Source organism: Phaenicophaeus curvirostris, chromosome Z, assembly GCF_032191515.1.
Source record: "Phaenicophaeus curvirostris isolate KB17595 chromosome Z, BPBGC_Pcur_1.0, whole genome shotgun sequence".
Lineage (NCBI taxonomy): Eukaryota > Metazoa > Chordata > Aves > Cuculiformes > Cuculidae > Phaenicophaeus > Phaenicophaeus curvirostris.
In genome coordinates, this window is record NC_091431.1 from 18,546,335 (window position 1) to 18,558,429 (window position 12,095).

At 37.6% G+C, this 12,095-nt stretch overlaps 1 protein-coding gene across 1 annotated transcript in view; it reads right to left on the reverse strand.

Annotated features, from left to right (window-relative positions):
- Positions 1-12,095, reverse strand: part of ADGRV1 (adhesion G protein-coupled receptor V1) — a gene marked incomplete at its 5' end in the record, with an annotated part of 290,584 nt that overhangs the window by 221,831 nt on the left and 56,658 nt on the right. The window contains 8 exons of the mRNA XM_069880588.1: positions 1,241-1,420; positions 3,095-3,194; positions 3,467-3,597; positions 5,760-5,969; positions 7,683-8,494; positions 9,444-9,625; positions 9,826-10,070; positions 11,226-11,441. Coding sequence (XP_069736689.1) covers positions 1,241-1,420; positions 3,095-3,194; positions 3,467-3,597; positions 5,760-5,969; positions 7,683-8,494; positions 9,444-9,625; positions 9,826-10,070; positions 11,226-11,441 — 2,076 coding nt within the window. The remainder of the gene's footprint in view (positions 1-1,240; positions 1,421-3,094; positions 3,195-3,466; positions 3,598-5,759; positions 5,970-7,682; positions 8,495-9,443; positions 9,626-9,825; positions 10,071-11,225; positions 11,442-12,095) is intronic.

Genomic DNA, 12,095 nt, shown 5'->3' on the forward strand with positions numbered 1-12,095 from the left:
GCTGAGACCACAAATATTACATTGCTGAAGTACGACCTGGGCCATCTAATGTATTATTAATATCAGGTTTGGTGCCAAGTGAAGTGGAATGTTTCAGGAACAATTGATATCTAAGAAAGGCTCTAAGGACAGTGCTAGGAAATACAGCTTAATAAATATAGTTCCTTCCCAGGCAGATTGATACAGACTTCAGTAAAGAATAAAAATTAGGGGAAACACTGATAAATGTTACCAAGAGAAAAAGTTAGACCTAATTTTTTTCTATAATAAAGCCATGTGTCACTAATCTGCCAAAGTAAGTCAAGCTGCAGATTTGAAGAGAGTGATCCTGGAGATAAAATGACAGATGAAATTCAAAGCTAGTCTATATGAAATAAAATATAAGGTATAAAAGACTCTTAGTTTTAATAAATAACAATGGAGTTTAAGTAAGAGATGTCACATTTACTATGTATTAGTTTCCTGAGTAGTGTTCCACAAGTGAATTATGTAGTGATTGATATTAAAAAGGAAATTGGAAAGCATAGAAATGTGATTAAAATGCCTCTACAAATCTGTGGTGTGCCCAGATCTGAAGACCCATTGCAACTCTTCTTTTCAGAACAGGTATGACAAAAGTAACTAAAAGGGAATATCACTGAGGTCAAAATACAGTCTGAAAAGTTAAATAGGAGATAACTGCACATTATGTCACAATATGAATTGAATTTCTCAGGAAATAAACATGAGAAACTATTTTTGCACACAACACATTATTGAATTCTGGAAGTAAGAGCCACTGTTTCCAGTTTATGTCTTCTCTGAGGACTAGTTATTCCTTTTAAGCTTGTCTTTTAACATCCATGAACTGAATTCGATAGTCTGAATAAAACTTTTCCATGAGAACTTCCTAAGCTGCCGACTCCTGGAAACTTAGAGAGGAAATATATGGGATCCTTTTCTCATATGTTTTCTGTTTATCCTGGAGAAAGTTATATTTTGAAACAGGTTCATTAAACATGAAAGTAGTAACCAATATCCAACTGGTTATGTCACAGCTCCCAGGGTCCTTGCTGTGGAAACAAGGGGAATGGCTCCAGTTTTAACTGAAACTTAGTTTGCAAGCCCAAAGTAAGAACCCTAGAAGTTCTAAAACTACATCCAAGATGTTTCAAAATTTCCAGCCTCCCCTTCATGGCTTTCACTTGCCTACGGATTACCAAAACAGAATGTTCCCTTCTCTTGGAGCTATTATACAAACCTAGAGATCCAAATTCTCTGTTAATAAAAAGCTGAACCGTTTTGTTTTCCTCTTGAGTTAAAACTACCCTGGATGGGGAAGCAAAATTCAAGACTCCATGTGGTTCATCACTGGCTTCTACTGTCAGAACAGCTTCATATCCTTGACTATCCAAAACAGCAGCCCCCGAAGAAGCCACCCCTGCAAAAGAATCAATGGACTACAGTGAATATAGTATTAATACGTTTTTTTTCTTACATTACTGCTTTTATTACATTCAAATGACAGTCAGTCACAGCTCAAATGAAATTAAACCAAATGCATGATGTGCTCACTGAAGTTCATGCATGGTGCGGAATATATATGCATTAACACCCTATTACAAATACAGGAACATATAATCACAACAGAAATTGTATGCATACTAAGTATAGAGTCACGAAAACATATTAAGAAATTAGGAAACTTAACAGGCCAGTACCAAATATCAACTTCCCTGAACTTCCTCTATTGTAAAAGGAAAGGGAAAGTTCTCCTAGGAATTAGTTCCAGAAGTTAAGATTATATCCAACTTCTCAATCATTCCATTAAGAAACTACTCCCTTTTCCGAGAGTTTCTTTGATGAATAATTGTTGTTTTAATTTTATGCTTATCCTGATGGATTACATGAGTCAACAAGTGATTCTGGCAAGTTGTTAAGGCACCTAGCAGCAACAAAATCCAGGTCAAGTTAGTTTGGTGTTTAGACATTAATTTCAGTTTAACAAAGGGTATTTCAGGAGGGATGCAGTTTCATGCTTGTTTCTCATTATAATTTGAACAGCAAGAATAAAATATTCTGACCTCCTAGAATTCAGGGACAGATCAGAAAGTCACCTTGCAGCATGACAAGATTGCTTTAAGAGATAAAAATGTCTCCTTATTTCATGGCAACTGTATCCAGAAGACATTAGTAAGCTCAAGCTTGTGTTTAGTTAAAGGAAAGAAAATAACCACTGAATTAAACAGACAGACCAAAATCAGGTTTTAAAACAATAAAGGAAAACAGCAAAGATGCTGTGAAGTATGTATCTGTATCTGTATCTGTAACTGTACCTGCACCTGTATCTGCACCTGTATCTGCACCTGGATCTCTATTTGCATCATAGAATCACAGAATGGTTTGGGTTGGAAGAGACCTTAAAATTCATTTAGTTTCATTCCCCTGCCATGGGGGATACCTTCCACTGGATCAGGTTTCTCATAGCCTCATCCAGCCTGGCCTTGAACACCTCCAGTAATGGGGCATCCACAACATCTCTAGGCAACCTGTGCCAGTGCCTCACCATCCTCATCATGAATAATTTCTTTCTAATGTCTAATCTAAATCTTCCTCCTTGCAATTTAAAGCCATTCTTCTTGATGCTATCACTACAGGCCTTTGTAAAAACTCCCTCCCCAGCTTTCCTGGAGCCCCTTCAGGTACTGGAAGCTGCTCTAAGGTCTCCTATGAGCCTTCTGTTCTCCAGGCTGAACAACCCCAACTCTCTCAGCCTGGTCCTCATAGCAGAGGGGCTCCGGACCTTGAATCATCTTTGTGGCCTCCTCAGTTCCATCTCCTTCTTACGTTAGGGATGCCAGAACTGGAATACAGATATCTGTGATACAGATATATAGATCTAAATCTATATTTCTATCTATCTGTCTGTTTACATACACATATACACATATAAGGATGAAGCCTGTTTCAATAAAACATGAATGGCCTTTACATGGTTTACATCAGTTTTTAGTCAGTACATTTAGTCTTACAGTTCCCAAATGGTTTAAAACATACAAAAATATTACAGTACAAAACAGTAGATGTAAGATACAGCAGCATAGTTCTGCATTACCTTCTGTTTTGATGTTGTAAAGAATGATCTGGTATTCTTCCTTTTCTTCAGGAATATGGTCATCCAGCAAGCGAACATACAATGTTGCATTCAATGTCTCCTATTTATTTTATTGATAAACTGATTAGTCATTATTGTATAAAATACTAGGAATACTGCTGTGTCATAGGCATATTGCACAATACCTTTAAGAAATGTAAAGTTAGAATATCTAAAACTATAAACTCCCTCCAGTTTAGAACTCCAAAAACAAAGGACAAAGTAAATAATCAGATCAAGAAACAGGGAATGCTACAAAAGCAGACTTGTTTTCTCAGCTTAGTTATAATTTTGATATTCCCCTGTAGGCATCAGTTTTGCTTACAGACTTACCTCAGGAAAAAAGAGTATTCCAGAATAGCTTTCAAAGTTTTGTTTTACATTATGCCCAACTATCTTCCATTCAACAGTAACGTTTCCCAGTCCTGGGGCAGTTCTTACAACATGGAACTGCAGTTTTTCTCCTAGGAAAAAAGATAGGATGCAACATTTTGAGGTTTCCTCATCTACATACTGATGATAAAAATGAGAAGCCAAAAAGAGGAATCACAGTTAAAATAATTTTTCTGAAACACATGAATACTTTTAATAGTGAGCTTCCTCGTATTCTCTGTGCTTCAGATCCTTCCCCATACCCAGCCCTTCAATGTCTTTCTTGTACTGAGGGACTCAAAACTGAACCCAGGATTCAAGGTGTGACCTCATCAGCACCGAGGCCAGGGGGACGATTCCTCTCCTACTCCTGCTGGCTGATCCAATCCAGAATGCAGTTGGCCTTCTCAGCTACCTGGGCTACTGCTGGCTCATGTTCAGCCACCGTTAATCAGCACCCCAGGTCCTTCTCTGCCAGGCAGTGTTTCAGCCATTCATCCTGACACCTGGAGCACTGTTGTGGTCCGAGTGCAGGACTCAGCACTAAGCCTTGTTGAATCTCACACAGTTAGTCTCAGCCCATCAATCCAGCCTATTCAGACCCCTCTGCAGAGCCTACCTATCTTCAAGCAGTTTGACGCTTCTGCCCAGTTTTGTGTCACCTGCAAACTGACTGAGGAAGCCCTCGATCCCCTCATCCAGATCATTGATAAAGACATTAAACACAATTCTCTGGGCCCAGCCATCCAGCCAGGCTTTTACACAGCAAAGAGTAGTCCTGCCCAAGCCGTGAGCCACCAGCTTCACTAGAAAAATGCTGTGGGAAATGGTGTCAAAGGCTTTACCAACAAATCTATGTCTGATAAATTTTGGTTTTGGAACAAAAACCCTCGATCCTGAAAATGATATGCAAACACTGAAATCACCTCAAGGCCTTGGCTCATTCCTTGGGTTTTTTTTTATCAAATGGAATTAGTTTTGTTGCTTTTTCTCACTGTAAGAGAATGTACTGTCTTTCACAAGCTGAAGGAAGTGAAATCAAGTATTTTCCAAACTATAGCAGAGCATTGCAGCCCCAAATGTCCAGAATTTGCTAACATGCTATGAATAATATTTAACCAGTGGAAAATATTCAGGGTCATCTAAACCTCTGGGAAAGAGAAAGTTTGTATTAATTCCTTGTGCTCATTAACAGCTCTTCTTAGCCTGCCCAATTGCAGCTGGCTTGGCAGGCAGCTCAGAACGGTTAATGTGAGGAATAAAGGATGAAAACCAGGCGTACACTATCACAGAACTAAGACTAACCATATCTAAGTAAAATCCAAAAGGTTGTGATGTCCTTTTATATCTGGAAAAAAAACCAAACCAAAACAACAGAACACATTTGTCTGAGAAAGACTATTATCTTCAAATAGAAATTGCAATGCACACATTCCTGGACAAAAATTTCTGTTTTGCTAACTTTTCCTGCCCACCATTTCACATGTCAGAGAAACAGGATATTACAACACATTGAGATTCCAGCAAAGGCTGCCCAAAGCAATCACCACTGGTACTGTTCCTGTCCTATGCAAAAGTGCCTCAAACCTTAGATCAAACAGGTAACATACTCTTTTAAAGCACTAGTAGAAACTCTTGATCCACATCAAATTCTTATAGTTCTTTCTCAAATACCATGATCAAGTAACAGCAGCAAGACCGCCACATTCCTAAATCAGCTACCATAAAAAAAAATTAGAGAAAAATGTTAAAACACTATGTTTTGGAGTCAGGAAGAGGGAAGATGTGATCTTAGTCTTTCTCTGTGAGTATTTTCTGGAAGATTTAAAGTGAATTTTAAGTCACTGATACATGAGATCTGCCTATGGCTACTAATAGGTGTGTACAATGGGAGTCATGCGCCATTCTGGGATACGGTATAAATTAAAAAGACCAGAAAAGATAAAATAAGCATTGAAACACAATACTAGTAGAACCAAGGTATGATCTTCAGAAAAAAAAGGCAAGGACAGCTGAAGATACATAAAATGGTTTTGGAAATGGTACACTCATCCTTTCCATAGATCTCATTAAATGATGTACTTGGAAGAGTTAAAAGTTTAAATATACATATGCCAAGTACGTGGTTATTCTCTGCTTGCCAGCACTCTGTGAACAGTAATATGAACATTCCCTGCAGGTCGTTATCAATAGAAAGCATGGAGATGGAAGCTAACATTAAACAAACTGAGTATGGTCAACACAAAGAACCCACCTTCACGGCCAATAACAGATCTTGAGGCTGTATGGAAGCTGATAATTCCTGCTACATTATCATTTGCCAGAATAATCACTGTGACAGTGTCAAAACTGGGCAGAATCCGACTCCCTCCTTCAGTATGGACCAGGCTGATTATGATACTTTCATTATCCTCTGGCTCTGGATCATCTAGAATGGTCAGAGTGACCATCTTTTTTGTTTCCCCTACAAGGAGAAGAACACATACTTCTGTGTGCACAGGGAAATCATACTTTAAAAAGACATAATAATCTCCCACTGTAGGAAATACTTAAAAAAGCATTTTAAAAGGATATGAAGCATATTAATTTACCTACCAGTTACTGAATGTCATTATAAAGTTTTATAGAATTACTATTCAAAAGTTACATTAGGGCGTTGTAATTCTAAAATTATTTTAATATACTATGTAGGAATTAACAATGTAGGCACAATTTCTGAATGTTTAGAATTCTTTATTCGCATTCTAAGTTCTCTGACTTTCAAATTTAACTTAGAAATGGGGAATATCAATCTTATAAAAATAATTACCAAGGGCATAAGTTCTCTGATGAAACATACACAAGTACACATGCTAAATTTGAACAAATCTACTAGGCCAAGGAATGCATTAAAATGGGCTATCATTGTGTTAGCTACTCGTCTTCTGGACTATCAAAGGATGATAGTGTGAACAGCGAATACTATTAATTACCAGTTTCTGTAAGTATTATAATTTTCAACACAATCTTGTAGCTCAAAGTGTGTTTATGACTTGTGAGAATATCAGTTTACAAAATCCGCATATTTCTTGCTGCATTGGTTTTCAAAATACTTTGAAAACAGATTTTGCTAAATTTATTACCACTAATGTAATTACATGCTGACCTCAGAATCACTGCTGGCAAACACTCTTTTGAGTTGAGATGATTCAGAAAGCTAAAGCATGCTAGAATCTTTAGTACGCCTCCAGAAATTGCTTTCAAAATAACTGCTCAATCAATTCAGGTTATCTGTCATGCTGTGGGGTACTTAAGGAATTCCTGTCATTGACTTGTTTAACCTCTCTGAAATGTTTCTTTTATGTTACGTTACGTTACATTACATTACGTTATGTTACATTATGTTATGTTAGCAACACAATCTCAGAATCTATAAAGAGACAATATGAAAAATTAGTACTGTACTGACTGAAAGTTAACAAAAGACCAGTTAGGCCTGATTTTTATTATCTTTGATATAACAACTATCTTCAGCATTATTATTCCTCAAATATTTGTTAAAAAGGTAATCATTATAATGCACACTACAATATTTGTTAAAATATATATATGCTTTTCACCTTTTTTACTACCACCAAATGTATTCTGCAGCTTAGTGTCATATGCTAATGAACCATATTCTTAGAAAATGTATCCTGAGTATTCGAGGAGGCTTAGTCTAAGAATAAAACATCACTTTTCAGAACATCAAGAAGACTGAGTGCTTGTTATGTTCTTTTTGCTTTTCTTTAGTTCTCATAGAATCATAGAATAGTTTGGGTCAGAAGGGGCCCTAAAGCCCATCCAGTTCCTACCCCCTGCTATGGGCAGGGACACCTCCCACTGGATCAGGGGCTCAAAGCCCCATCTAACCTGGCCCTGAACACCTCCAGGGATGGGGCAGCCATGACCTCCCTAAGCAACCTGTGCCAGTGCCTCACTACCTTCATCACGAAGAATTTCTTCCTAATGTTTAATCTAAATTTTCCCCCTTTCAATTAATGCCATTCTCCCTTATCCTATCACTACAAGCCCTTGTAAAAAGTCCCTTCCCAGCTTTCCTGTAGGCCCACTTCAGGTAATGGAAGGCTGCTCACTGTCTCCCTGGAGTCTTCTCTTCTTATTATAAAACAGAAGCTAGTGCAAAACTTTGCCTTACCTTCAGTGAACACCAGAATCTCACCAACACCTACAAAATCCAAGTTTGGGGTCGCAGTTCCACCGACCACATGCCATTCCACTGTCACCTGCCCCAGGCTGCCTTCTGTCCTATGTATCATCAGCTGCACGTTGGTCTGAGGACGCTCCTCTACTTCAATATACAGACCTTTCTCTGTTGCATTGGGACTTACACCGTAGATCTTGAATACTCCAAATGCATCTCCATTCATCATTATGATAACTGTGGAAGTATTTGGCTGTCCTATAGTTGGTTGGTTTTTTAAGCTGGCTGAGATGTTCATTAGTTCAACTTTTAAAAGAGACATAGTGAATTTCTCATCCAGCTCTGGCAGGCTGTCAGGGAGTATGGTAACAGTGAGATTTGCAAACTCTTCCCCTTCCTGCATTATGGCCCACTGTCTTGTGACAGGTTCATAATCACTACCAGCAATGGCTTGTGTGCTAAAGAGTGCAGATGCACTGGTGATGTTTTTCTTGTAGGTCCAGAATCCCGAAGTGTTCATTATCAGGCTGATCTCTGATGTCAGCCAAAGGCAGAGAGGAATCTCAGAGGCACTGGAAAATATAAAGGCTGAACACGCTTGTTCTTTTAGGCACTGAGTTGCACAGGCATACAGTGGGTCGCTTGCTGCTGACACATTCACTCTGGTCTTGGATGGCTGGTCAGGAATTCCTTGTGCAGGAGACTCATAAAAGGCCAGTATATCCTGACCTTGCTCCATGGCAAGAGTCACTACATCAGTCTCGGAAGTACTGTAAAATATCTGCAGCTGACCAAACCTTCCCCCGCTAAAAGCCATCAAAATAAAAAAGAGAGTAATGTTAGTGGAGGATGTGTAATATTCTGTATGCTTCTGAGTTAAGCTAAAAGTGAACAAAATTGACTGGCCCTTTCTGAATTGATGAGAAGTTCCAAATTGTTATTTAAAGTGTATTCCCTTCGAACTAGTACCGGAATAAGTGAGTTGCCATTTTTTGTGAACTGTAAATTGGATTATTTATAACCTAAACAGCAGTCTGTTAAGAGTGCATGTGTGCAAACATCTGTTTCATAGAATCATAGCATGTTTTGGGCTGGAAGGAATCTTAAAGACCATCCAATTCCAACTCTCCTGGACAGGGACCGCTCCCGCTGGATCAGGTTGCTCAAAGCTGCATCCAACCTGGCTTCGAACACCTTCAGAGATGGAACAGCCACCACTTCTCAGGGCACCCTGGAGCCAGGGACTCCCCACCCTGCAATTTCTAGGGATTTATTTAGTTTTTTTAGGGCTGGCAAGGAAGTAAAAGCCTGCGCTGCCCAACCTTGTCATCTTTTCTCCTAGGTGTCCTCTGGATGACACATCACATACATAAAACATGCCTGCCTTTTCTTGCATTTTTCCGCCCCACAAGGGTTGACCCATTTTGTCCTCCATTTTAAATCACAGGAACAGGCTGTTGTGCAGCTTTAAACGATTTGACAATTAAATAGGCAAAATGAAACATGAAGTACACTGTGTATATTGGGTCTGCATTGCACATTACAATGTATATCTAGATTTAAGTACTTTATGTCATTTCTAATAAGGAGACATGTAGTTCAAAACCAACATATATGAAATAAAAATGCATTGAGCTTACATATCAAGAAACTGATGCAAATACTTGCACAAGAGGAGCATGATGTCTGAAATCATAGTCCAGACCAGAAAAAAGAAAAAATAATAGATATAAATAAAGCAAACATTATACAAACCTTCGCCTGACTGTTATATTTGCAAGCAAATTTCTTTCTAGTGGTTCCTGAATTCGATACAAGGATTGATGAAAGAAAACTGTGCCATATGGATTATCGTTGGCAGGTATTATAATATTTGCCACACCATCTGACCCAATAGCACCACCATTGGAGGCCCGAGTTAATTCTACACGGACAATCTCGAAAAGAAAAAAAAAATAATAAAAAGAAATACTGCAGCTAAACAATTTTTGATATTTCTAACAATAAACAAAACCAAACTAAAATCTGAACTTCTTGCACCTTCCTGCTAGAACACTCCTTGGGTTTCTTTGCATGTATTTGTGCAACAAGATAAAACTCTAACACTATTCCAGAAAGACAAAACTGCTTTATTTACCTCTTCTATTTCTGGAACATCATCAGCCAAGACTTCCAACAGCAACATACGGATGGCTTCACCAGGGGCAAAAGTTACATTACCCGAGGCAGGATGCAAGTCATCATCAGCAGGAAATCCATTAACGGTCGCAGCCCACTGAACAGTAACATTACCCAGTGTCCCCGCATTGCGGATTATTGGCAGATTTATGGTTACTGCTCCCAATTCAGGCTCCTCCACAGTGAATTCGGTAAACTGAAAAACTGCGGGGCAGCACAGAGAGATGTGTTTGATTAGCACCAACTGTGAAAGTAAATACATCAACTCCTGAAGTAAACTGTTTTACTTAATTTGATTACTTTTACTTGCACAGGTAAATCACTTTTAATAAGGTTTAAAATGAAAAGCGAACTTCCAATATTAATATTTTCATCTATTGAGAAAATTAGCATGAAAATTAAGCCATCATCGAAAAGTTTATTCCAGCAAACCCATTGTTTGAGGCTAACCATGAGATACGAAATCAAAGTTCTTCGAAGACAAACAGATAATTATTCCCAGCATGGAAACTTACTGAAAAGTAAGTCAACATATTCCACCTAACTTATTTCAAGTAAAAATTTTCTTTGTATAAAAATTCTAGATTTTAAGAATTAATTTAATGAACTACCCATCTGGTATTTTTTTTTCATTTTTTTTGTCTTTCCTCTACTAACTTCTAATGCAAAAATGAAACATGAAGGATGGAAAATGAGAATTAAAGGAATAAAGAGGGACAGTGGAAGCAGAAAACGGTAAACCAAAGAAAAAGCAGGGAAAAAATACACCAAAAAAACCACAAACAAAAAAAAATTACAGGTTTCTAAAATGTCAATAAATTTTTGAAAACGCCAAATCCCTTCTCAAACTCTGGGCAATGAAACTAATTTTAGAAAGCATATAGAATCAATTTTATTGAAAATAATGGGCAGAAGAAAAACTAAAGTACTTGACAGAAAATAAAAGGTTGTTTACTTTCTGTTTATATTTCTCAGTTTCTCCAGATTTTTAAATATGCTTTGGCTGATTATCTACAAAAACAAAGATATTAAAATATTCAAGCAACAGATATTAGACTGCAGATTTTAGCTGAAATTTATCGCAGAAAGGTAGCACTTAGAATAGATTAAACAAAAAATAAATTAAAATCCATTTATCTCCTTCAGATAGGCCACAATCTCACTGTATCAACTGACTAATACTTTTTATTATATTAAAGTGTGTTTTAATTGAGTTTATATGATCTCTTGCTTTTCCATCTTCATCTAGGCTGCTTCTTTGTTTTCTGAAAGTTTTATTCAATTGCTCAGTAACAACTCACCCACAAATCTGCAATACAAATTTGAAGACAAGAGAGTAAATACACAAAACTCATTTACCAAATGATCCAAATGGATCATCAGAAGCCTCAATGGTTATGATCGCCCTTGTTAAAGAACCAAGCAAGGCTCCTCCTGTTGTTTGATTCAGCAGCTGAACATAAAATGACTCCTCAACTTCAGGATTTATATCATTAATTATATAAATTGGCACAGCTTTACTTGTTTCCCCTTCTAGTAATACAACATCCGATGAGGCTACACTGTAGTCCTCGCCTAGATTTGTAGATTAAAAAAAAACCAAACAAACAATAAAAAATATTAATACATTATGGGTTCATCAGTAATATTTCTCTTTTTGCTTACACATGCTTACTCCATGTTTTTATGGTTCTATTCTTTATCTTCAAATCCAGACAACACAGTCTTTTTTATTTCCCATTGCCTTTTAGATATCAGGATGGATTAAAACAAAATTTGGCTTTGGCAAAACAGAGATTGCACTGTTAGACCAAGAGGCGGTTACAAAAGGTCCATTATTGCCTTCAATTGATAAAGTCACGCTACAGAGATGTTTCTGTCTTTTACTTCTGACTGCTCTCTGGCTTCTTCCAAGACATAAAAGTGAACAAAAGCACCTTTGTCAAAGCAGATTTTAGTGAAGGGCACATTTTGTGTGTTGACCTCACTTTAGCCGAACTTGTCTCTAAGAATTTACAGATGAACAACTATGGTACACGGATAACGGCTTTGCTTCAGAAAGTAGTTGAAAGCATTCTCTGACATCAATCTCCATACACACTCATTTAGAATAGTCTGTTAGATAAAAAGAAACTGAAATAACAGTTCTCAGAATTTGCACCACCCACCTATTCAGCCTTGAACATAGTGGAAATACAGTGGGTTTGATTCATAACTGTCTAAGTGGTT